Source organism: Sander vitreus, chromosome 20 (assembly GCF_031162955.1).
Source record: "Sander vitreus isolate 19-12246 chromosome 20, sanVit1, whole genome shotgun sequence".
NCBI classification, from domain to species: domain Eukaryota; kingdom Metazoa; phylum Chordata; class Actinopteri; order Perciformes; family Percidae; genus Sander; species Sander vitreus.
This window is the reverse complement of record NC_135874.1, coordinates 1,740,857-1,768,557: the sequence shown is the minus strand read 5'-3', so window position 1 is coordinate 1,768,557 and position 27,701 is coordinate 1,740,857. Positions and strand designations below refer to the sequence as shown.

The window sequence follows — 27,701 nt, the reverse complement described above, 5'->3', positions numbered from 1 at the left end:
TTAGAATATCATGAAAAAGTTGACTTATTCCACTTGTATAATGTATACATTCATTCCACACAGACTGATATATTTCAAGTGTTTTATTTCTTTTAATTTTGATGATTAGAACTGACAACTGAAAACCCCAAATTCTGTATCTCAGAAAATTAGAATATTGTGACAAGGTTCAATATTGAAGACACCTGGTGCCACTCTAATCAGCTGATTAACTCAAAACACCTGCAAAGGCCTTTAAATGGTCTCTCAGTCTAATTCAGTAGGCTACACAATCATGGGGAAGACTGCTGACTGGACAGCTGTCCAAAAGACGATCATTTACACGTTGCCCAAGGAGGGCAAGACACAAAAGGTCATTGCTAAAGAGGCTGGCTGTTCACAGAGCTCTGTGTCCAAGCACATTAATAGAGAGGTGGTAGAAAAAAGTGTACAAGCAATAGGGATAACTGCACCCTGGAGAGGATTGTGAAACAAAACCCATTCAAAAATGTGGGGGAGATTCACAAAGAGTGGACTGCAGCTGGAGTCAGTGCTTCAAGAACCACCACGCACAGATGTATGCAAGACCTGGGTTTCAGCTGTCGCATTCCTTGTGTCAAGCCACTCCTGAACAAGACACAGCGTCAGAAGCGTCTTGCCTGGGCTAAAGACAAAAAGGACTGGACTGCTGCTGAGTGGTCCAAAGTTATGTTCTCTGATGAAAGTACATTTTGCATTTCCTTTGGAAATCAAGGTCCCAGAGTCTGGAGGAAGAGAGGAGAGGCACAGAATCCACGTTGCTTGAAGTCCAGTGTAAAGTTTCCACAGTCAGTGATGGTTACGGGTGCCATGTCATCTGCTGGTGTTGGTCCACTCTGTTTTCTGAGGTCCAGGGTCAACGCAGCCGTCTACCAGGAAGTTTTAGAGCACTTCATGCTTCCTGCTGCTGACCAACTTTATGGAGATGCAGATTTCATTTTCCAACAGGACTTGGCACCTGCACATAGTGCCAAAGCTACCAGTACCTGGTTTAAGGACCATGGTATCCCTGTTCTTAATTGGCCAGCAAACTCGCCTGACCTTAACCCTATAGAAAATCTATGGGGGTATTGTGAAGAGGATGATGCGATGCGACAGACCCAACAATGCAGAAGAGCTGAAGGCCACTATCAGAGCAACCTGGGCTCTCCTAACCTGAGCAGTGCCACAGACTGATCCACTCCATGCCACGCCGCATTGCTGCAGTACTTCAGGCAAAAGGAGCCCCAACTAAGTATTGAGTGCTGTACATGCTCATACTTTTCATGTTCATACTTTTCAGTTGGCCAACATTTCTAAAAATCCTTTTTGGTATTGGTCTTAAGCAATATTATACAATTTGTGGTTTTCATTAGTTGTCAGTTATAATCATCACAATTAAAATAAATGAACATTTGAAATATATCACTCTGTGTGTGATGAATGAATATAATATACAAATTTCACTTTTTGAATGGAATTACTGACATAAATCAACTTTTTCATGATATTCTAATTATATGACCTGTGTGTGTACACAGTATCTCACAAAAGTGAGTACCCTCACATTTTAGTATATATTTCATTATATCTTTTAATGGGACAACACTGAAGAAATTACACTTTGCTACAATGTAAAGAATTAAGTGTTCAGCTTGTATAACAGTGTAAATGTGCTGTCCCCTCAAAATAACTCAACACACAGCCATTAATGTCTAAACCGCTGGCAACAAAAGTGAGTACCGTACACCCCTATGTTAAATTCCCATAGAGGCAGGCAGATTTTATTTTGAAAAAGCCAGTTATTTCATGGATCCAGGATACTATGATTCTGATAAAGTTCCCTTTGGCCCCCACATCATCACATACCCTTCACCATACCCTCACATCATCACATCTCCCTTCACCATACCCCCCACATCATCACATCCCCTTCACCATACCTAGAGATTGGCATGGTTTTATTTCAGTTAGTCTAATAGCTGGTATGATTTGCATTGAGAGATGATCTTATGGAAAGTACCCCATGCCAATCTCTAGGTATGGTGAAGGGTATGTGATGATGTGGGGGGTATGGTGAAGGGTATGTGATGATGTAGGGGGTCAAGGGAACTTTATCAGGATGCATAGTATCCTGGATTTATATATATATATGTATATATATATAAAATAAGTATTTAGTCAATAACAAAAGTTCATCTCAATACTTTGTTATATACTCTTTGTTGGCAATGACAGAGGTCAAACGTTTTCTGTAAGTCTTCACAAGGTTTTCACACACTGTTGCTGGTGTTTTGGCCCATTCCTCCATGCAGATCTCCTCTAGAGCAGTGATGTTATGGACCTTGAAATGCTTCTTACGAAGCCACTCCGTCATTGACCGGGCGGTGTGTTTGGGTTCTTTGTCATGCTGAAAGACCCAGCCACGTTTCATCTTCAATGCCCTTGCTGATGGAAGGACGTTTTCACTCAAAATCTCACGATACATGGCCCCATTCATTCTTTCCTTTACACGGATCAGTCGTCCTGGTCCCTTTGCAGAAAAACAGCCCCAAAGCATGATGTTTCCACCCCCATGCTTCACAGTAGGTATGGTTCTTTGGATGCAACTCAGCATTCTTTCCCCTCCAAACACGACGAGTTGAGTTTTTACCAAAAAGTTCTATTTTGGTTTCATCTGACCATATGACATTCTCCCACTCCTCTTCTGGATCATGCAAATGCTCTCTAGCAAACTCCCGACGGGCCTGGACATGTACTGGCTTAAACAGGGGGACACGTCTGGCACTGCAGGATTTGAGTCCCTGGCGGCGTAGTGTGTTACTGATGGTAGCCATTGTTACTTTGGTCCCAGCTCTCTGCAGGTCATTCACTAGGTCCCCCCGTGTGGTTCTGGGATTTTTGCTCACCGTTCTTGTGATCATTTTGATCCCACGGGGTGAGATCTTGCGTGGAGCCCTGGATCGAGGGAGATTATTAGTGTCTTTTATACTGATAACAAGTTCAAACAGGTGCCATTAATACAGGTAAAGAGTGGAGGACAGAAGAGCCTCTTAAAGAAGAAGTTACAGGTCTGTGAGAGCCAGAAGTCTTGCTTGTTTGTAGGTGACCAAATACTTATTTTCCCAAGGAATTTGCAAATAAATTAATAAAAATCCTACAATGTGATTTTCTAGATTTTTTTTTTTTTCTCAGTTTGTCTCTCGTAGTTGAAGTGTACCTATGATGAAAATTACAGGCCTCTCTCATCTTTTTAAGTGGGAGAACTTGCACAATTGGTGGCTGACTAAATACTTTTTTGCCCCACTGTATATATTTATTAAGGGTGGAACGGTACATGTATTTGTATTGAACCGAAACGGTACAGGCGTCTCGGTTCAGTACATGAATTTACACGGAGAATACACGGTATAAAAATAAATAAAACTTGGTGCAAATTAATTAAAGTAACTACTGTTAGATATGAGTTTCTTTAGAGAGCTGACACACCAAGCCGATTATCGGCCGAAGGACAGTCTGGCGAGGTCGGTGACTCGAGTCTGTTCGGTGTGTTCCGTGCCGTCGTCCGTCCGAGGAGCCGTCGGCCTTCAATTGGGCCGACCTGACATGTTCAGTCAGAGACAGGGCAGTCGGGACTCACCCGGAAATGGGGAGCGGATGAGCCTCTCAAAATCTGACGAAAATCTTTTAAACTGACCTTTGTCGATCTGAAATGAAGACAGATTCAGAAACTGCACGGCCTGTTTCTCGCTTAAAATGTTTTCAGAAACACGTTTCGGGGAGCTGTTTTAGTCCAATATGAGATCGTATTCTGAACGAGCCGCCATGACAGTCTGGCTGTGAATTTCCAAAGAAAAAAGACCCAGGTGACGCGTTCGTCCAATCAGCTGTCGGTTTTCATTTTCTGGGAAACAATCATACCATTAATGGAAACAATACAGAGAATATCATCAGAATATGCTGCTATGGAGACCTATTACGTTTCGCGCACCCGCAGAGCGTGCGCTGAAGTCGGCGTCGCCTCAGTGTGTTTTGAGGCATTTTTTTGGACCTCGGGGACCCAACTGATCAGTCCGACTGCCTTTTCTGCCGACGGTCGGCCGTCTGGTGTGTAAGCCCCTTTAGGGACACCTAATCTGTAGCCCCCCCGCCCGCTCTGAAGCTCCCAAGCTCTGCCTACATGTCGACAGTCCAGTGAGTGAGTGAGTCAGAGCTAGCAGCAATAAGGATGAGTAGCCTAGCCTACAGCGAGTGGTGGCGACCCACAAGAGTTAGAAGACCTGCCACTTTAAGATCGCAAGTTTGGGACAACTTTGGGTTCCCAGTCAGTTCCAGTAGTACAGGCGAGAGAGTGGTGGATAAGACGAGGACTGTGTGGGCGTTGTTCAGCAGTTGTTGGGTATGTGAGTGGAAATACATCTAACATGCTAACGCATATCCGACACCATCACCCAGATGTGCCAATCACTGGAACGAGACAAAAAAAACTGTCCAACTTCTCCTCCCTACAGTGCTTAACCAGCCTTTAGATACACATACAAATAGGGCCAAAAAAGAGTCACTGAAGCAATTGGAATTTACATGTCATCTTCAATGCGCCCGTATCCACTCGTAGAGGAACCTGGCTTCAAGTATTTGCTGTATGTATTCGAACCTCGTTACAACATGCCACCCCGTCCACACATGATAAACTGTAGTCCCTTCAATATACAACCAAACACGGACGTTGATGGAGTACGAGCAGTGTTAATTTCGACTGTGACGAAAAATATTCGTCAACGAACCTTTTTCACGGACGAAAACTAAATAAAAAGTCAGATATGATGACGAAGACTGTGACGAAATATAATAAACACTTTAGTCAACAAATACAAATGAGACGAAAATGTTACGGAGGGACGAATGGAGAAGAGATCCAATCAGAACCACTCTTTTTTGTGGGACAAGTTGGGAAGAGAGCCAATCAGAGCGAATCTTTGAGGGTAGGTTGATTCATGCGGAAGCAGCAGAGCCATTTTAAAAAGCCGCGGAAAATGCAGGCGTAACAGCTAAACAAACGCAGCAGCAGTTACAGTTTGCAGAACTTTGCACAGTTTCAAGGACGTTTTCACAACAGTTAGGTTGTTTACATCATACTTAGTTGTGTTTAGTTGCACAGTCTTAGTTACACAGCTTTAGCTGATTTTAGTTGACTTTGCTCGTTAGCAACACGCTAACGTTCTGCAGTGCACCCGGTCCGAGGGCAATGACATGGCTCATGAACAACAGGAATGTCAGAGCTAGGTCTAGGACGAATCGTTAAATCTGTGTCTGTATTGCATATTCAAACCTTAATACCATTCCATAACAGACATGGATACTTCCAATGACCAAACATTCTGGAGAAACATTTAGTCAACTAAGTCCGCTGTAGATTTAGACTTAAAATCTAGAAAACTGCACTTTAAAATGTAAAGTCGTTCTTTGTTAGTGGTTTTTCTGGTTGGTACTCTTTTTTTCTTTTTTTTTCACTGTCCTCCTTCTTCTCCTTCATCTTCTCTTCTGTGTTAATCATCCTCCTCTCCCTCCTTCTTCCTAAACCTCTTTTCCTCTTCCTCCACCTTAAAAGACTTTAAAATCTGCTAATATTTGGTCTACTAAAACTAGACTAAGACTAAAAGATTTCAGATGACTAAAATAAGACTAAAACTAAATCAGAATTTGCTGTCAAAATTAACACGGAGCACGAGCTGTCAGCTGCACCCTCCGTTTCACTAACGACTGATTGTTGGACTTTGCGTGCTACAGAAAGCTATCTCACGGTGACTGCTCATTTTATTGACTCTGAGTGGGAAATGAAAGCGTCAGTGTAACAGACGCGGCCCCTTTATGAGCAGCACACAAGCACTCACCTAGCTGAGAAGCTACAGGAGGTCGTGGCCAGTTGGCAAAGGTATGCCTGTCCCACTTAATAACAAGAAGACTTTCTTTTATCTTTTGTGGGGGAAGGTCTCGCCTAAGTAGAATTGTGTTGTTGTTATTATTCTATGTAATTTGCACTTTCATAAATAAGAGATGCTGTATTTTCAGTTATATAGCTGATTGTCTTTATTTTGTTTACAAGTTACAGTTGGAGTCTGGAGATGATGTGGGGTACTTATTGTTTACTGTTTACATCTTACTTTACACACTTCAGGCTGTTGCAGTTAGCTCAGGGGAGAGACTGTAGGACACTAGTTGGTACAGCCTGAGACAGCTAGCTCAGGGGACAGACTGGAGGACACTAGGTGGTACAGCCTGAGACAGCTAGCTCAGGGGACAGACTGTAGGACACTAGTTGGTACAGCCTGAGACAGCTAGCTCAGGGGACAGACTGGAGGACACTAGGTGGTACAGCCTGAGACAGCTAGCTCAGGGGAGAGACTGTAGGACACTAGTTGGTACAGCCTGAGACAGCTAGCTCAGGGGACAGACTGTAGGACACTAGGTGGTACAGCCTGAGACAGCTAGCTCAGGGGACAGACTGTAGGACACTAGGTGGTACAGCCTGAGACAGCTAGCTCAGGGGACAGACTGGAGGACACTAGGTGGTACAGCCTGAGACAGCTAGCTCAGGGGACAGACTGTAGGACACTAGGTGGTACAGCCTGAGACAGCTACCTCAGGGGACAGACTGGATGACACTAGGTGGTACAGCCTGAGACAGCTAGCTCAGGGGACAGACTGGATGACACTAGATGGTACAGCCTGAGACAGCTAACTCAGGGGACAGACTGTAGGACACTAGGTGGTACAGCCTGAGACAGCTAGCTCAGGGGACAGACTGGATGACACTAGGTGGTACAGCCTGAGACAGCTAGCTCAGGGGACAGACTGGATGACACTAGGTGGTACAGCCTAAGACAGCTAGCTCAGGGGAGAGACTGTAGGACACTAGGTGGTACAGCCTGAGACAGCTAGCTCAGGGGACAGACTGTATGACACTAGGTGGTACAGCCTGAGACAGCTAGCTCAGGGGACAGACTGTAGGACACTAGGTGGTACAGCCTGAGACAGCTAGCTCAGGGGACAGACTGTAGGACACTAGGTGGTACAGCCTGAGACAGCTAGCTCAGGGGACAGACTGGATGACACTAGGTGGTACAGCCTGAGACAGCTAGCTCAGGGGACAGACTGCAGGACACTAGGTGGTACAGCCTGAGACAGCTAGCTCAGGGGACAGGCTGGATGACACTAGGTGGTACAGCCTGAGACAGCTAGCTCAGGGGACAGACTGGATGACATTAGGTGGTGCCTGAAACATGCACAATAAAAAAAAATTGCCTTCTGCATTTTTGTTTTGCTTTTCCCTCCATGTCTGGAAGTTGGAAAAGCCTGCGGGACAAATTTGTTCGTCTCCACAAAAAGCTGGCGCCAAGAAGCGGTGATCCAGGTGGCAAAAAGGTGCCTGCTTTATACCATTTTCTGTCCTGGCTGGCACTTCATGTCAAGCACTGGGACACGGAGTCAAATTTCGAATCTAAGGTAAATATAAGTTCATTGTTTACCTCTGTTTTGTGTGGGCTACTAAGCGAGCTAGCTAACAATGCTACCAGGTTGTCCAAATACATGTCGCCATGGTACATAGTCTGTAACGTCTGTGCAAGCAAAATGTAACATAACATAGCATGCTGAAAATGTTGGTTTGATATGCTGTTTTTATAGCGCTAAGTTCATTGTTTACCTCTGTTTATGTGGGCTACTAAGCTAACTAACAATGCTATCAGGTTGTCCATATACGTGTCGCCATGGTACATAGTACATAGTCTGTAAATGTTGTTGTGATATGCTGTTTTCATAGCGCTGCTAATTCCATATCTTATAACAGACTTCTGGTCGCAAATCACACTGCATAGACCACAAATGTAATTACCTGCACAGACAAAGACCAACCAACTCTCTCTTTGTCTTTCACAGGAACAGACCTCAACAACAACAACATCCTCAGATTCCGACTCTGTGCCATCCACTTCACCTACTGAGCCATCCTCAGTGCCCCCCCAGCCACCAGCCTCACCTGCACAGCCATTGTCAACCCAACCACCACCACCTGTGTCTGCTGTGTGTGGGTCCCCACTTTCAATGCTGCCAGAGTCACCTGTGTCCCGAGTGGGGTTGAAACGGAAGAGGAACCCGGATGACTGGCTGGTAAAGCAGATGGCGCAGCTAGATGAACGCCGGATGGACCTCCAAGAGAAGCTGCAGGACACCGGCGACGAGTGTAGCAGATTTGCCCAGACAGTTGCTGATCTGCTACGGAGGGTGCCAGAGGGCCGGAGGTCTGATGTCATGTTCAATGTGTACAAGATGCTGTATGACAGCAGACAGCAGCATGACTGAACATTTGCACCCTTCTACGGATTCAGTGCACTTTTGTAAATAGTTAAAATTTTCATATGTTGTATATTACAGTAAAGTTGTGTGTTGTTTTTTTATATTTCTTGTACTTAAACCGTTGCCCTTTGTTTTTGGCACTTTACTTATTTTTACATTAATAAATCCAAGTTTGTTTTGAAATAAGTTTATTTACAATTAAACATTCATGGTTACATCATGGTATCATAATCAGAAAAAGCTTCATTGCCAAGTAAATTTTTTACATGAGGAACTCGTTTTGGTGTTGTAGGTACATGTCACACATTCTCTAAATGTAAGAAGGTTAAGAAAATCAAGTATTAGATATATACACACAGAGCAGTACAGCAGAGTAAGTACAGTGGCATGTAGAGCCAGAGGTGGACTCATTGACCAAGTGTGCCACGGCACACTACATCATCCTGCCATGGCACAGTTCCATGTGGAGACTGAAAAAAAGCCTTCAGGTCATTCCGAACAGCTATGGCAGCTCGGGTGGAACGGGCCCTGGACATCTGTGTTGGATCTACAGGGGCAAAGTTTGTGTCGTCTGCCACCATTCTGCGCCACTCTCCAGGCTGCACCGTTCCATGAGAGTCACAGTCTGCAAAATGTGGGGGTACGTATAGGCTCCCTGGGGTGCTCGCTTCGTCTGTGTAGGTGAGGTAGTTACGCAGTACCATACACGCTTTAACTACACTCACAGCTTTGTCTGTGAGTGTAGTTAAAGCGTCCTTGCTCTGGAGTGGCGGTAGTTGTAGATTTGTTTGTCTCTGGTCATGTTCACTCCTGTTAGGAAAACAGAGTATTATTCACTGTACCAGAATCAGCTTTATTGGCCAGGTTTGCGTTAAACAAGGAATTTGACTCTGGTAATCTTTTGCTCTCAAAGTACAACACTGACTTAACATATAAAGAACAAGTACGGAATGAACAGTAAGAAATATATAACCAAAAAAGAATACTGTTAAGTATGCAGTATAACAATACAATTTACAAAAAATATCCAATAACAGAGAGGGATCAATCAATCATAAGGTATAACAAACATGTTATGAAGCCACAATGTACTATGCTTTAATTAATTGTATTTACATACCTGGAAAAGGACGCATGAGATTGCAGTGTAGGGGGAAGGCAGCGTCAGCAACGATAACGTGGGGGATTTGGACTCCGGTCCCAGGAAGTTGAGCTGGTTGGGGCAAATTCAACTGGTGGTCCAGCAGCATCGACCCAAATGCACTCTTTGAAAATGCCACCATCGCTCTGCCGTCCATATCCTCCCACATCATGTTGCCATTAGAACAATGGAGTGAGCCCCTTTGTAATTAAAATAGTCACTCCCGGCATGTGGTGGTGCCTTGACGTTAACGTGTTTCCTGTCGAGGCTTCCAACGCAGTTCGGGAAGTTCCAAAGTCACCAAAAATCTGAAGCCATGGCTTCCCACTGGTTGGTTGAAGGGCAGGGCAAATATTTGGGCTGCAGTGCAGTCCACAGCGCTTTGCAGACCTCCGATACTATAGAGGACACTGTGCTTGCAGCCATTTTGTAGCCCAACCCTGTGATCTGTTGGCTTGCACCTGAAGATAAAATCTTCAAAGTCACTGCCAGTCTCTGAGCGACGTCAATAGGCATACGGTGTGTGCTCTGATGGTGTATTAAAGGTTTTAAACGATGAACAAGATCGTCAAATCGACCTTTCGACATCCGAAAATACTTGAAGTGCATTTCTTCGTCCAAGTCCCTCAGCGGTCAAACAACCGTAACAAATTCGCCCATCGTTGGCCTCTCTTCGTTCACTGGTCATACATACCAACTTCGTCGACATCTTCTTTTCCTTCTACGATTTAACATTTGCAATAAAATCATTTGTTGTTCAATGTCGATCATCTCCAGCTCCAACAACACTCTCGCTCTTTCGCTCGCCATTTCCGGAAATGAAAAAAGCGGAAACAAAACAAACTATCAAAGAGTTTCGCGATTGACCCTCCGGAAACCACACAACGGGGTTGCTACCTCTAGCGTCCTGGCGGTGAAATGCACCGCGTTGCCAAGAAACACGTTCAACATCGACGCAGAACTCCGAAAGGGTCACGACGCCGTAGCAACGGCGTAGATTTGACGCAGAAGTATAAAAATGCCTTAAGCCACACGTGCCTGCCGCCTTAACTACGTTGTTGTCCCTTTCATTCCAAACCACACAGCCGACAACCTGCAGGTGGAGACGGTGGAGACAGGCTCGGACATAAACGCCACGGGCTGTTGTGGACTTGTCAATCTCGTAAGCGGTTTCAGGAAAGTGGCTGCATGTGTCTGACAATGCACAGAACATTAACCGATACAAGCCTACAGCTGTCCACGGACACAGAGTGCGGAAAAAGTGTCAGTGCCTCCCAGACAGGTGAACTGAGACTCCGTTTCCTGCTTGTCGGTCAAAGGTTAATGATTGGTTAACATTTCGTTTCACTGTTCTATCTTTTGGAAGGCTGGCTGCCAAAAATCGCCACTTAATAGCTAATTAAGTAGCCTGACGTAAACGCTAGCTATCAGTAAACAGAAGTGCCGTGGTGGCTGGCGTCTGGTGTGTGTGTGTGTGTGTGTGTGTGTGTGTGTGTGTGTGTGTGTGTGTGTGTGTGTGTGTGTGTGTGTGTGTGTGTGTGTGTGTGTGTGTGTGTGTGTGTGTGTGTGTGTGTGTGTCGGCCTGCCCCCGCGAAGCTCTGATATGCAGACAGCAGAGGAGCAGATTAAAGTAGCTGCACCTTCACCAAAATGAAGACTGAAAAACAGAATTATTTTGGTACAAACATTTACTCGCCATGTGGCAGATAGCCACATAAATATATATATAGATAGATATAATTTATTAACTATGTATTATTATTTAAATTTAATATTTAGTGTTCAATGAATAATTGTTAAATGTAGTACAGAGTCTGTAGTCTATGCACAAACAAGCCCCACCCACCTCCGTTCTGACTGCAAACCACCATACCACCTTAACTAACAACTTTTCTGCGGGAAACCCTGATGTGGATGGCTGTTATAAAGTTGCATCTGATGAATATAATACCTTGTTAATGGTTAATTAAGACTTTGTAAAGCATCGGTAAATAGTATTTAGATAGCTATTATCAGTGCACAAATAATCAAATAGTCATCTATTTTATAGAGGGCCAAAAAAAAAGGATTTAATAGGGCCAAATAAATTTTACTTGATGCTTTATTAACCACTTATTAATCATTAACTTATTGTTCTAAGCGTTAGTTGCAACTTAGTAATTGCCATCCGAATGGGTATAGATTGTTAATCAATGACAAGTATTAACTCTATCTAAATAATCTAAATAAACTTAGCACAAAAAGTAAAGAAATGTGTGTTTGATAGATTATTTATCTGTTGTAAAAATGCTTTTTGGCAATAAATCTTATACCATTGAGAGGCCTGTTTAGTTCCCTTACAAATGGTGCCCCATTTGTAAGGAACATGCATCTGTGGAATGAGCAGCAGAGCTGAGTATGTGGGTTGCACCCATGAACAATTTGCCAAATCTTCTCTGCCAATGCCAAACAGCTTCTTCTGCCATTGACTCGTTTGGTGTTTGGTGGATTGGATGATTGAAGTTTGAAGAAACAAGACATATTGGCAATTTAACAATTGATTCATTTCACAAACAGGAGCCTCAGTAGCGCGTGGAAGAACCATTCACAGCCACAACAGCCTGGCACCTCCTCCTCATGCTGGTCAACAGCCTGGTCACACACTGCTGTGGGATGGCATCCCATTCTTTAACCAGCATATGTCGCAAGTCAGCCAACGTGGTCGTGTTGGTCACTCTGGCACGAACAGCACGCCCAAGCTGATCCCACAAGTGTTCAATGGGGTTGAGTTCAAGACTGCTGGCAGGCCATTCCATCCTCTCCACCCCCACATTCTGGAGGTAGTCTCTGATAAACCCGCCCTGTGGGGGCGAGCGTTGTCATCTTGGAGGATAGAGTTCGGTCCCAGACTGTGGAGATATGGGATTGCCACTGGTTGCAGAATCTCATCTCTATATCTCTCTGCATTGAGATTGCCTCCAATGATGACAATTGTTGTTTGTCTTGTTTTTCCAGTGAGGGAGATGCCACCCCACACCATCACACTGCCTGCACCAAAAGGTGTTCCTCTGTCGGTGCAGCGATCAGCATAGCTTTCTCTGCGTCTTCTCCACACTTTGACCCTACGATCCAACTGCCGTAGGCACAATCTGGACTCATCACTGAACATAACGTATCTAATAATATAGTAGTATTAGTAGTAGTATCTATAATCATATCTACCAAACACAAATTTCCTTACTTTTTGTGCTAAGTTTACATCTAATTATTTATCGGTGGGCTGGGGATCTCATCGCTGCTTTTTGCAGATGATGTGGTCCTGATGGCATCATCGGCCTGTGACCTTCAGCACTCACTGGATCGGTTCGCAGCCGAGTGTGAAGCGGCTGGGATGAGGATCAGCACCTCTAAATCGGAGGCCATGGTTCTCAGCAGGAAACCGATGGAGTGCCTTCTCCAGGTAGGGAATGAGTCCTTACCCCAAGTGAAGGAGTTCAAGTACCTTGGGGTCTTGTTCGCGAGTGAGGGGACAATGGAGCGGGAGATTGGTCGGAGAATCGGCACAGCAGGTGCGGTATTACATTCAATTTATCGCACCGTTGTGACGAAAAGAGCTGAGCCAGAAGGCAAAGCTCTCAATCTATCGGTCAGTTTTTTGTTCCTACCCTCACCTATGGTCATGAAGGCTGGGTCATGACCGAAAGAACAAGATCCAGGGTACAAGCGGCGAAATGGGTTTCCTCAGGAGGGTAGCTGGCGTCTCCCTTAGAGATAGGGTGAGAAGCTCAGTTATCCGTGAGGAGCTCGAGTAGAGCCGCTGCTCCTTTGCGTCGAAAGGAGCCAGTTGAGGTGGTTCGGGCATCTGGTAAGGGATGCCCCTGGGCGCCTCCCTAGGGAGGTGTTCCAGGCACGTCCAGCTGGGAGGAGGCCTCGGGGAGACCCAGGACTAGGTGGAGGGATTATATCTCTAACCTGGCCTGGGAACGCCTCGGGATCCCCCCAGTCGGAGCTGGTTAATGTGGCCCGGGAAAGGGAAGTTTGGGGTCCCCTGCTGGAGCTGCTACTCCCGCGACCCGACCCCGGATAAGCGGATGAAGATGGATGGATGGATGGATAAACTAATGACAAAATAACATTAATTATAGCATTACTAATCATTAGTAAACATTATAAATAATTTCATTGTTAGTTAACAGTAAAATAACTTAACTAAAGTTTAACTATCACTTTACCATTTATTAGTGATGGTTATTAAAGTGTCTATTTTCTTTTTCAACAATACGCGAGGTTGACGCCTATTACTATACAATTGAATAGGTATTTTAGGGTTTTATCATTATTTTATCATTTTAATTGATAAAGCTTTCTCATATCATGTTTATTTCCTTATTATCCGACCTCGTTCTTTGATTTTAGTGTTTCTGATGCCATGTTTTCTACTTTATTGCCGTTTATTTATTGATTCTGTTTTGTGTAATCCTTATCTTAATGTGTAAAGTGTTTTGAAAAGCTTTTTTTTCTCTCAAACTTCATCAGAGCCTATAGGATTATAATAACTTTTATTTATATAGCGCGTTTCATGAAACCCAAGGACACTTTACAGAATGACTGTGGCTAAGCTGAAGGAGGTTGTAGGCTGTGGTGAACAGGTGGTGTTTGAGGAGTTAAAAAAAAAAAAAAAATAATAAAAAACTTTATGAGGGGGGAAGCATTGTTTAGTGTCAAAGGAAAACGGCACACGAACCGGCGTGAACCGCCGCTGACCTGAGGTCTGTGGTCTAGACGATAGGTGGGAAGAACAGCAAGATGATGAGTGAGGGAATGAGCAGAAGAAGTAAGAGGAAGAATAAACAGTGGAGAACACAAGGAAGGTGGAGAAGAATAAAAAGCCAGAGAATGAAAACATCGGGGGGGATGAAGATGACAAGAGGAAGAACAAGAGGTTGGAGGAGGAGGAGGATGAAGAAACTATTTTATGTTCCAACTGGCATTACATTACATGCTGAGGCATCCAGCCATGTACTCATTTGATTCCCACTCAGAAATGTAGTCAGATGTCACCCCCCCATACAGCTCCCTCTCTCCTCTCATACTATATGTGCTATCTAATAAAACAGAGACACCATGGAAATCATCTTCTCCGGTGGCTCGGTACACTCAGCTGCACATCATGTACTGGGAACATCATCTTTTCAAAATCCATCAAAGACTTCTGGTTGCACATCATCCACCATGGCTCGATCCTTTTTAATTCTACTGTGAATTATCGAATAATAAAATGCCCCAAAAATAATCTTCAAAAACACAGAGTTTCTTGTTTGCGCAAAGATTGCTTTTGGAGAATCTTATTGGAGTAAAAGCACCTGCCTGCTGCAGTGAAACACTCACCTTTAGTGGTTTCGTCTTCGATAGGCTGCTTGAAGAGAGTGATGTCCTTAAAAGTGCAGAGGAACAGAACCACCTTGTCGTTCTCGTTCCTGATGGGAGCCACTTGCATGTAGAACCACACTGGACTTCCTGTAGAGACATTAGGAAAAGCTTAGCTGTGTCCTCCTAATAGGGCATGCATATGTTTCAGTGCACGGTCACGGAAGGCTTGTATCATGTGGACGCGCCGACAGTTTTGTTGTCATTACTTAGAATTCCTCACGGGGGGAGACAGAAACTTTTTACTCCACTACCTTCATCTGACAGCTTTAGTTTCTAGTTACTTTACACATTAAGATTTCTGCACACAGAACACATGTAGTTTATAACATCTCTTTTACTTAAGTAAAGGATCTGAATACTTCTACCACTGTTTCTTTGTATTGTTTAGTCTACGTATAGTGTGAGAAAACAGTGAAGACTGCCCATCGCAATTCCCCAGAGCCCAAGATGGTGTCTAAATGTCTTGTTTCGTCTGACTAAAAGTGAAAAAACTCAGTTTACAAAGACATATTTTGTCCTCACATACTTTCAGGAGAACGAAGTTCAACAAAGTTGCACTAATGTCATAATTTCTGTGGATCCAAGTTGTTCGTAGTCATCATCCATCTGATTTGTATCCAGCCTCCATAATGGCCCGTTCCCCTGATTTGTCAGCACATTTGAGCCATTTTAAAATTGATCTTTTCATATTTTTACCGTTCCTCCCTTCTCCGCCTCATATTTTGCACTCGCAAGTTATCAGGAACATTCGGAGACAGGGAGACAGGAACATTCGGGACTAATTCTGTCTGCACACTTTGTGCACTGCTCTCCTCACCAACGCTGCTGATCTACTGCTCACTGTGCTGCTGCTCTCATATCACACCATTCTCCTACCTTATTGACCTGTCAAAGTTATATTTCATCCATTTTTACTTCATTTTCATTAGGATTTTATTAAACCATTCATCATTTTCCCATAGAGGTTTTATTTGACCTCTATCTATCTATCTATCCATCTATCCATCTATCCATCCATCCATCCATCCATCCATCCATCCATCCATCTGGATACCTTAACATATGATTAACAGGGGTTTAAATGACCCATCCTCAAACCGGGTATTAATAATGAAAGAACAAGGAGCTCAAAGTCCTTTGCACAGGAAGTACAATTAAATACAATATGAAGTACAATTAAATACAATATGATACAGAACAATAATAAAGTGGCAACATCTCAACATCAAAGCACAAAAATGTAAACTAACATGTGATTGAAAGTTCATAAAAACCAAAGAATTCATAAATAGAGTTCATGAAGTCATAAATGAACTAATAATAATAATGATAGTATTAATACCATCTGACTCCTTGGGCCCTCGGGCCTGTGCCCCATAGGCTCATTCAGTAATCTAAATGCTCCACTACGTTAAGCAGCTAGTCTCTAGCTGTGTCTGCGTGCTGTTTGTCTGTACCTGCTGAGCAGGTACAGTGCAGTGGGTTTATCAGAGCTTGTTGCTAAAAATGGATGCCTGAAAAAAAAAAGACAATTTTAAAGACATTTCATTTGTTGATCAAATGATTGATCTATGACTTGAAGAAAGCACTGAACAGATTATTGGATAATGAAAATAATGGTTAGCTGCAGCCCTCACTTCCTAAAGTCCCCTCGGGATCAACAATGCATCTACCCATCTACCTATCTTCCTCGTGTCAGTGTCAGGTAATGATGCAAGTGAGCACTCACTGTTCTTTCTGTACAGCAGGATTTCGAAGCAGTTGGACTCATAGTTGTCGAACGTCTGTCTGACTTGGTCGATGCTCTTCTTGTCCGTCAGCTCTCCGTACATAAAACTGGAAAAGGAAACGGGCGATATGAGAAAAAGCAGCAATCAATACTGACGCTGACCCTGTGGCCTTTGTCCCTGTGATCAAGTACATCACGTGTTTGTTACAGCATTGTCGATCTGTAATCTTACCATGAAGTGTCCATTAAGCTTTAGGTTTGGTTTTTATAGAGTGAACTGATGCAGCAGAATGTAAATTCCGCTCACAGTGAAGGAATGGATTTGGATTGGTGCAGCCTGCATTTCCTGGCATGGTTGTAATAATTCCTTAAATGGCTAAGGACATTTTAATCTATGCTAATATAATTACTCTGAGTCATTACTTTCCTTCCCAACAGCCGCAGTGCGCACACACACACACACACACACACACACACACACACATGCACTCTTTCTAACTAAAGAAAACCAGCCTTGCGTTTTTTGTAGCTCGCATACATGTTTGAAAAATGGATGAGGAATCAAAAAATGGCTGCCCATTCAGTGCACTCATATTTGATCTCCAAGTACATACTGTAGAATGAAAATGTCCCTCCCACTTCCTAGCACGGGTGCCCATAATGCAAATACAACACGTGGCACAAAATTAGTTTCTTGATATGACTCTTATTGGCCTTTTAAATATTGTTTGGACCTGACGGTTTAAACTGTAATGCTATGGTAAATATTGTTTGTGATCTTACAAGTGAATCTTTTGTAATATATATATACATAAATAAATAAATAAATATAATGTGAACATGGGTAATTTAAAATGTAAGTTGTATAAGAAGCTCCACAATGTTGTGATGTTTTCTGCCATCTTCACTTGTGGAAGAATGCTGATGCTTTATTCAATAAAGAGACGTTGGCATTACCCCCGTTTATTAGATTTATAGCCAGATTACAGCTGAGAGAAGAAACGGGAGAGGAATCTTAAATATCCTTCAGCTAAGAGGAATGGGTTGAGAGGAACGCCCGGTGGAGCCCCAGAGAGATGATACAGTTAGAATGATAATTGTCTTCAGGATTGAACTTGCACAAGTTTCATTCCACATTTAAATTACAGTCATTTAAATGGACGTTTGGGGATTTTGGGACACTGACCAAGTGTTAAGGGTAGAATGTCGAAGAGTAGTCTTGAGCAGATGTAAACTCTCAGGATGAGTCGGAGATGAGGTTGAATTATGGGATTTTTATTATTTTTTTCCCCAATTAAGGCCATGGAGGAAAGACTGAATATAAAAATTAACTAAATTAAGGAACGCAACAAAAATGTACTTTCAAGAAATAAAGTAAAATTGACTAAATCAAGTGAGAAGTAGGCTCATTTCCCCATAGACCTCTATGTAATCAGACTTCTTTTTGGAGCCAGGAGAGTCGAAAGAATGCAGGTTTTAGGCACTTCCAGATTGGCTTCACTTTTTAAGCCTGGAGGTTGCTGCTTGGTCCTGACCCCCAGACTGGGAGCCACCGCTTTTACAGCATGTATTGTTTTTTCCCTTTACACTACAGTACAAATGACCTTCGGTAACCCTTGTGTCCTCATGTGAATCGTTGATATGGCTGCACCAATGTCACAAAGTCATATAATTGTACTGCAGTCAAAAGATCAAAAATGGCACTGAGCCCCATTAACGAGCCTCTGTCTCCCATCACTCTGGCAGCAGCCCGTAAGTTTAAGCTCTCAGTTTGGGGCTCTTCATTCCTCTCAGTGTCCTTCTCAGCCCAGAGCAGCAGGGAGTGGGCAGATACATCTCAGTGCCCCTGTTCTCACTTAGCTCGGTGTCTGACGGAGCCTTTTTAGCCCCCGGCTAGTCAAGGCAATCACCCCTGGTCAGATCTGAGAGTCGCCGGAGGAGATGAGTCATCCTTTGGAGTCAAATTTAAAAACGTCCTGACGGACAGGCGAGCAAGACACCGTCTTCGAGCTGGACCGGGCAGAGCTCCCCTGGCAGCTCAAAATCGGATTCCGTCAGACTCTCACGGTGCCATATGTCTCTCTCTCTCTCTCTCTCTCTCTCTCTCTCAGAGCAAGTGGACATGCCAGATGTGCTTCACACTTTACTGCATGACATAGGAGTAGCGATCAAGCAGAAAACAAAGTTAGTATCATGTGGTGATGGCGCAGTGGATGTGACACATGCCTTTGGAGTGGGAGACCTGGGTCTCCAGAGGCATGCGACCTCTGATAAATAGCAATTGTAAGTCGCTTTGGATAAAAGCGTCAGCTAAATGACATGTAATGTGATATCATCTAAACAGCTCTCCAGACGAGCAGCACTGAACGGTTTAAATGATCACTACGAGTCAGAAGCAAAAAATTGTCAATCTTTTCACTCTCTCTCACAGTGCTTAAATATTGGAGAAAACTGAATAAAAAAAGGACACTGAGACACTTTGAAATCACATGGTTTTAGTTTTTAAACTGATGGCTACTCTGGTCTGGTTTTACTTCATAAAGAAGCTGGTATCAAGCTATGTTGTGTTGTGTTGTGTTGTGTTGTGTTGTGTGTGTGTGTGTGTGTGTGTGTGTATATATATATATATATATATATATATACATAAAAATTAAATAAATTAATATATAAAATATATATATATATATATATATATATATATAGATAGATAGATAGATAGATATATTATTTTATCTATTTTATTTATATTTAATTTTTTACAGCTTGTTAAAAACAGTTTATTAGTTCTGCTTCAAATGAAGCATGTAAACCATTAAAAACACATAAACCCAGGGGTTAAATAAGACATATGCTTACTATAGATTCAAATCATCACACACAAAATGATTGCACATTTAGTCATGCAGTGAGTGCAATTACAAGTAAGCAACAAGACTGAAGAGTCACTATCGCTCCATTACCACATTTCTTTGATCTTGCATTAATCAGCAAAAAGTGTGCCCATTTGCAATGCCTAAATGTTCAGTAATAATACTAAATATAACCAGAAAATGTTTTACCTGCATGTGCTGCTCTTCTGCATGACCTCAGCCCTGTGGAAGCCAGACAGCTTGCAGAATCCGTCATTGCTGTAAACTACAGGCCACTCCACAATCTGGGCGTTTCCCAGGAGGAAGCTGGTCTCTGATAGATGGACAGGACACAGAGCACATCAGCAAATGTGTGAAATACACAGATAAAAAGGCTTCAAATCTTCTGGAGAAGATTGTGTAAAGATACATTAGACTGGTCAAGCAGTGGTGGAAGAAGTATTCAAAACCTTACTTTAGTAAAAGCATGTAAGTATTATCAGCAAAATGTACCTGTAGTAAAAGTAAAAGTAGTCATTGTGCAGTAAAATGTTCCCTGTCAGAGTTTCTCTCTTTGTTATCTGATGTTTCTGGATTCATATTCCTGCTGCATTAATGTGCATGTTGCATCTTCCTGCTTTAGATGTTTAAAGGTTGTGCTCATTTTCACTCCTTTATATACTGCTGGGGAGTTTAATATACAGCAATGAATCTTATTCTATAAGATCCTCATATGTTTTCCTACTTTACAATCTGTTGAACACTTTCTTTGAATCTTGGTTTAGTCTTTTCTAAACCTGCATTACAATCAGACCTGTTGGGCCTAACTTCTAAACTCTATACCACCTCAATCGCCAGACCAGAGTTGATCCAGATCTCATTTCATCTGTCCTTTACTGCATTTTCAACTAATATTCAACTTTTAATTTATTTATTAAACTGACTTTTACTAATCCCAGGTTTAATTTAAAATTGTGCAACACAGATGGCTTTAAATCTAGATCTGGCTTGATAATTATTATTTTCTTCTTTTTTTTTTAAGATTATTTTTTTGGGCAAAAAGTGATCTGGCTTTGCCTCCACATGGCTCTCCTGACTGTTTTCAGCAAGAGTTTGATATATCGTTGATCTGATTGGTTGATTTGGCCCGTCTATCACCAACATAGTGAGTGGTGTTAGACGGATGGTTTATCCAATCAGCTAACCAGTATTTTCACCCCTTCCCAAAAGTTCTCCAACAGAAAGTTAGGGGGGACATGAATTTCAAAACTCTGCACTAAAATTATTTATTATTTTTATTCAGGAATTCAACTGTCTGTCATGTAAACAGAAAAAAAAGAAAAGGAAAAAAAAAGGGTACTAAACAACAGTCGGTGACATTAAAGAACGGCTTGTTTATTGCTAAGGCCATATGGTCAAAATTAAATGTTTAATAATAATGTATGACAATAACAATAACTTATTTCACTAGTAAATTGCTGTTGAACGACAACAACAACCACCAGATGGGAAAAGGACATTTACAATAACTTCAAATGCACCACGAGTCTGTAGTTTACCAGTTTCATTGAACGCACCGTCTGTGTTGTTTCTCCGACGGCAGCTGCAGATTGTTACATCCCGGTGTTGAATCCTCTACAGTAAAACACAGTCACACTTTACACCGTTTAGTGTTAGCTGTCAGCATTTAACCCTGTTTAATCCAGCTACTAGCTAGCGATAGGCTAACGTTAGCTGCTGTTGAGTATAGTGTTAACTAGCTAGCGGTAGGCTAACGTTAGCTGCTGTCGAGTATAGTGTTAACTAGCTAGCGGTAGGCTAACATTAGCTGCTGTCGAGTATAGTGTTAACTTGCTAGCGGTAGGCTAACATTAGCTGCTGTCGAGTATAGTGTTAACTAGCGTCACGTGCAGCGGTGTTTGTGTTGCCTGTATCGTCTTCAGAGCATCAGAGAGAAGAGCAGACATATCAGTGGCACCGGATTTCGGTAGCCAGGGTTGGCAGGAAGAAGATTTTTATAAGTAAATGTTCCCCCCCGTGTGAAATACCAAACTCCTTCCTACAAACATTGCAAAACACTTTTTTTGCATCACGTAAAACTGCAGTAATCCAGGGGTATTTCCCTACCCAGTCCTCCTGGTACTGCAGAGACATTTTTGCTTTTTAGCTACGTGTTCATCGGGTCCCGGGACACCAGCCTGAGCCTCCATTTCAACATGAATGAATGAAAAATAGCAATGCACGTTATCAAAATTTGCGTCTAATGTTCTATCAGACTGTAACTACTCAAGAGTCTGCTCTTGAGACTTTGCTCTAATTTTCCGGACAATTAGGGCAGGAATCGAGATTCGGGACAACTTCTTGGATTTCAGGACTGTCCCGAATTGTCTGGTCACCCTAACTACCGGTCAAAGGTTTGGGGTCACTTAGAAATTTCCATTCCACTCCATTAAAGTCAATCAGGGCAGCAGTTTTCAGATTACATTATGTGCTTACATAATTGCAAAAGGGTTCTCGACTGTTGTAGAAAGAAGTGGCTGATCTTTAATGCAATATCTACATTGCCCATTATCAGCAACCATTCAGCCAATGTCCCAAAGGCCCATTCTGTTTACTAATCTGATATAATTTTAAAAGGCTGAGAAAACATTGGAGAACCCTTTTGCAATTATGTAAGCACATAATGTAATCTGAAAACTTCTGCCCTGATTAAAAAAACAGTGCAACTGATCTCAGCTGTTATTCTGTCTGTAATGGAGTGGAATGGAAATTTCTAAGTGATCCCAAACTTTTGACCGGTAGTGTATGCATATTTTGCAGTATTAATGAAAGTGAGTCATATATTGTGCATCCGCACCCAAATTTAATGGGTTCTTCCTTAGCCCATGCTTCACCCTTCCACCAAGTTTCATGGAAAATCGGTCCAGCAGTTGTTCCATGATTCTGCTGACAGACTGAGTTAATAACTCATGAGTTTTATAGCAAAATAGATATACTGTAGAAAATATGAACCAGTCCTTTAAAAGCCGCAGCCTACAGTGTGCCGCTTGGCATCAGAGAGCTGAGTAAGACTTTGTCAGTTTGAATCATCTCAACCTTTCTGTTCTCCTCTTTCATGCCAACAAAAAAACTTCCCCCTGGATTTTCAGTAAAAAAGTGGTTGAACATTTAGCATTCTTCAACCTGAGTAGTAACCCTTTTTAACAGACTGCCAGTAGATGATCACATTCTCTTTAAACCTTCTCAAGTTAAACATTCCAATTGGTCAGATAATATTGTTCAGATTTTAAATAATTAACCTTCATACTGATGAATTGATTTCTTTCTTTTAGTGTTAGTGATTCTCTTTTAGTGTTAGTTTAAAATGTGGACTACATTTTTGAATCTATAATACTCATTCCTATATTATATTATAATTCCTCATACTATAATACTATCTGATGCATCCTTTCTTTTTTTCATTTAATGATAATGTATTTTAAAGATAATAACTTATCACTGGACTTAGCCAGTGTTGAATGTAACAAAGTAAAAATAATTGACTACTGTACTTAAGTAGAATTTTCACATATGTGTACTTTACTTCGTTTTTTCCAGAAACTTTTACTTTTACTCCACTACATTTCCTACATAAAATGTATACTTTTACTCCACTACATTTCCCCGAAGCATCTTAATTACTCGTTACTACAAAATTAAATCAGAAGAAATTTGTTACACTGGAAAAAAGCAGGTTTGGTGAATCATTGCTCCTAGATTGCCAAGATAATGCATGCTCCATTTTGGGGACCTAATGCCTGTTTGTTGCCAAGCGGCAAAAAAAACCCCAACCATACCAAAACTAATAATGGTAAATTTTCTGGTAAGATACTTGTACTTTTACTCAAGTATTGCTTTCAAGTACTTTATACAAGACTGGACTTAGCTGTGAATATCAGGGTCTGCCTTTATAAACACATTCTCACTCCCAGCACATCAAAAAGCAACACTTGGTCAGGTGTCTTTGGCGTTTGTTATTGACGCAAAAAGTCTCCTTTAGCGTCATATTTAGACGCACTTGGTCGGGACCCTTTCTAGCCCTTTGTCCTATTTAGACGCACTTGGTCAGGACCCTTTCTAGCCCTTTGTCCTCATATTTATGGCGCTTTTCCATTACGTGGTACTTGCTCGAATAGCCTCGACTCTACTCGCCTTTTTTGGTTTTCCATTACGAAAAAAAAGTACCTGGTACCTGCTAACAGGTACTTTTTTTAGTACCACCTCCGTTGAGGTTCCAAGCTGTGTTTATTTTTGCTGCCTCCAGCTTCATTTGAAACTAAATGTGTCTTCTGGCAACAACAACACACCTTCCACGTTCTGTGTGTGTGTGTCGTGTTAGGTCACGGCAGTTTCCTGCGGTGCCGCTTGTTTTACAGTTCTGCGGAGGCTCCAGGCAGAGCTTTCGCCATAGCCTACGTACACACACATGCCGGCTCGACGCACAAGTATAAACATCAGGCCACTTACATAGGCTACGGCGAAAGCTCTGCATGGAGCCTCCACAGAACTCTAAAACAAGCTCAAGTGTTCTGATGTTTATACTTGTGCGCTGGTGTGTGTGTCGAGCCGGCATATAAGACAACCAGCCACGCTGAGGCAGTACTAAAATCTGCAATGGAAAACGGACGCACAGTGTGTCGTGTCGAGGCGAGGCGAGTCGAGCAGGTACCATGTAATGGAAAAACGCCATTAGACGCACTTTGTCGGGACCCTTTCTAGCCCTTTGTCCTCATATTTAGACGCGCTTGGTCGGGACCCTTTCTAGCCCTTTGTCCTCATATTTAGACACGCTTGGTCGGGACCCTTTCTAGCACTTTGTCCCAAGTGCATCTCGCTGCAGCCTGCGGGAAGGCAGGGCTTGACATCAAGCCCCGCCCACATCAAAGTCAGCCATTTTTCTTTGCTGACGGCCTGGTAGCGAAGCTGATATAACCTCTTGTTTCACATTAGATGATAGAAACTGATGATGTAGGCTAAACACAAACGACATTTACGAACCGTTCACCGGTGTACTTTTTCGTTCATTTGATTTCCGATTTTGAAACGATATCCAATTTTGAAAAATGGGTCATTTTAAAGCTTTATAAAAATGTATGATAATGTGAAAAACAAGTCATATTTCATTTAATTTAGCCCTCAAAAGTAGAATGGTGTGTTGTTTCGTTATGGACTTTCATATTAACAGCAAGAATTCAGTCTCCATTACAACCAAATGTACAAAGGGGCGATTGTGTTTAATTAACAGGTGAACCAGAAGCATACGGTGAAACTCGAAAAATTAGAATATCGTGCAAAAGTTCATTTATTTCAGTAATTCAACTTAAAAGGTAAAACTAATATTTTACACTATATTTTTTATATAGACTTATTACATGCAAAGCAAGATATCTCAAGTCTGTATTTGTTATAATTTTGATGATTATGGCTTACAGTTTATGAAAACCCTCAGAAAATTAGAATATTGTGAAAAGGTTAAATATTGTAGGCTCAAAGTGTCCCACTCTAATCAGCTAATTAATCCAAAACCCCTGCAAAGGGTTCCTCAGCCTTTAAATGGTCTCTCAGTCTGGTTCAGTAGAATTCACAATCATGCAAGATGCTCCTCAGATATTCGGCTTCACTCAATGACCTGCACAGTAACACACCTAATATATAATCTAAGTATTTCAAAAGGTCGAACACACATACAGATGTCTATACAGTAAAATCGCTACGTGATTACTGTTATATCCAAGGGTTGAAGTTGCATTTTAACGAGGCAGTGCAAGTTGCAGCTGTGGTTTAGCTGTAGCTAACACCGCTTGAGCTTTCACGTTACAATATAAAAAGGTGTTGACCGTTGACTTAGCTAGCACGCAAACAGTTAATTTACATGTCTACGAGCATGTTAGGAAACTACACCAAGAGACAAATACCAAAGAATATTGATAGAAAGCAGGGGAAACTAATACTTTCATACTTTTTAGCACTGGCTAATTAGCAATCTGCCTGCCATTAGATGTTCGCTTCCGAGCTAGTTAGCAGCTAGCCCCAGAAGCTCATGAAAACAAGGCTTTCACCGGAGCAGTCTTACGTTATTTCCGAACCACTCTTTTTGTTTCAAAATTGGAAATCAAATGAACGAAAATGTACACAAGCCCAATTATAGTTCACTGTTGTTGCATGAAATGTCATTTGTGTTTAGCCTACATCAGTTTCTATCATCTAATGTGAAACAAGAGGCTATATCAGCTTCGCTACCAGGCTGTCTTGGTCCGTTCGAGCATATGGGGAGTGACGCAAAAAAAAAAATGGCTGACTTGGATGTGGGCGGCCCGCCTTCCCGGCACTGCAACGAGAGGCTCCTCCTTTGTCCTCATATTTAGACGCGCTGCGCTTCTTTATAACAGGTGTTTCTTTACCTGCAGCTACACACTCTCCTCCAACGCAAAAGCTAGAAAACATTGTTTGGCTAACAGTGCTGACACCTGTGCTAACCAGTCTTCAGTAAAATATTCCATTGTTATTGACAGTACAGCAGCCAGGCCACAGATGACAATTAGCTAACATGCTAATCAACACTGTTCAAAGAGCAATAACAAACACCAGCAGGTCCAGCTTTACTTAAAATCAGTCTCAGAACAAACTTGTTAGAACAGCTGTCAGCACTGTGTTAGCCAAACAATGTTTGCTAGTTTTTGCTTTGAGGGAAGTGTTGTAGCTGGGGGTTTCCCTCAAAGCTAAAGCCAGCAAACATTGTTTGGCTAACACAGTGCTGACAGCTGTTCTAAAAAGTTGCTTCTAACCAGTCTTCACTAAAATATTCCATTATTATTGACAAAAGCCCCCCCCCCCCCTTTTTGCTATTTATCTTTATAAGTAAACCACCTCTACCAACACATGATGGAGAAATAACATAGCCACACATATATGTACAAAGCAGCCAGGCCACACAAGGCAATTAGCTAACATGCTAATCAACACTGTTCAATGGGTTACTTACTTGAAACCAGTCACCTCTCTTCTCAGACAGCCATTCACTAGCTCTACCCATGGATGTATAAAAAACAAAACAGCGCCACCTGCCGTGTCAGCCATGTTTGTTACAAGCCCCGCCCTCTTCCAACTAAAGCTCCGCCCCTCTTCTTGCTAGGTTCTGCTAGCATTGGCTTCTGTAAACTACTGTAGGCTATTTGCTCTTAGGTGTGTTTTATCTTTGCTTTCTGAACAGTTCAAACATGTTTCTGGAGTTTGATGACCTTATTCTAACACAATGGACTTCTACTCTGCTTCAGTGGTGAAAGAAGTACTCTGATCTATTACTGTCGAGTAGTAGTATCTGCATCAAAATACGCTTAAAGTATAATAAGTAAAAGTACTTATATAATGCAGAATGGCCCATTTTGGCATAATACCTATCACATATTATAATTAGTGATGCAATAATGTCATCACTTTAATGTTGCAGCTGGTAAAGGGGGAGATAAATGTAATAGCCTACTTTAAGTAGGCTATAATTGGAGACTAATATACTCAAATAAAATGATAGAGTGAGTGAGTGATGAGTGACATTTACTTGTATTTCTACTGTTCCTACTGCTCTACTTCTCCTTTTGTGCTTCATCGCCACTGAAAGAAAATAGTTAAATGTGCCAGAATAGTAATACATGGTACATTTGTTTATTTAGTCATTGAATTTTGGGTATTCAGTTATACCAACCTAGTCTCACGGCAGTTCGTGAAATGGTCACGTTATTTAATCTATTGATTCGTGTACATGGGCACATTTATCTCGTTTTTTTTTCGTAGTGGCCAGCACGTTTTTTAAACTAATGTATTTCAATGGGAAGCATCTTTCGTGATCACAGCATGACTACGGTAGCGAGTAGTATGAAATGCCGTAATTCCGTGTAGGGAGCTTGGTTGCGGTGGTGGATGGGTCAAACAACACAGGACTTTCACCCAAGAGACCGGGGATCGTGTCCCGCATGTGACGTTTCCTTTCCCCATTGTACTTTTCCTAAACACAACCGTCCCATTGTTGTCCCACGTCCCCCAAAGACCGCGGCCGTCTCCCGCGTGTGACCTTTCCTTTTCCCGGTCTTCTTTTCCTAAACTCAACCTCCGTAAAGATTCCTCCCATTACATGTTGACCACCGCGGAAAAAACGAGATAAACGTGTCCGTGTACACAAATCAATACATTA

At 42.2% G+C, this 27,701-nt stretch overlaps 1 protein-coding gene across 4 annotated transcripts in view; it reads right to left on the bottom strand.

Moving 5' to 3' along the window:
- The window catches only part of kcnh5b (potassium voltage-gated channel, subfamily H (eag-related), member 5b), a 177,671-nt gene that overhangs the window by 143,889 nt on the left and 6,081 nt on the right, over positions 1–27,701 (bottom strand). For all 4 annotated transcript variants that reach the window (XM_078278189.1, XM_078278190.1, XM_078278192.1 and 1 more), the window contains exons 2-4: positions 19,688–19,811; positions 16,629–16,735; positions 14,858–14,986 (exon numbers count right to left, since the gene is read on the bottom strand). In XM_078278189.1, the coding sequence (XP_078134315.1) occupies positions 14,858–14,986; positions 16,629–16,735; positions 19,688–19,811 (360 nt within the window). The remainder of the gene's footprint in view (positions 1–14,857; positions 14,987–16,628; positions 16,736–19,687; positions 19,812–27,701) is intronic.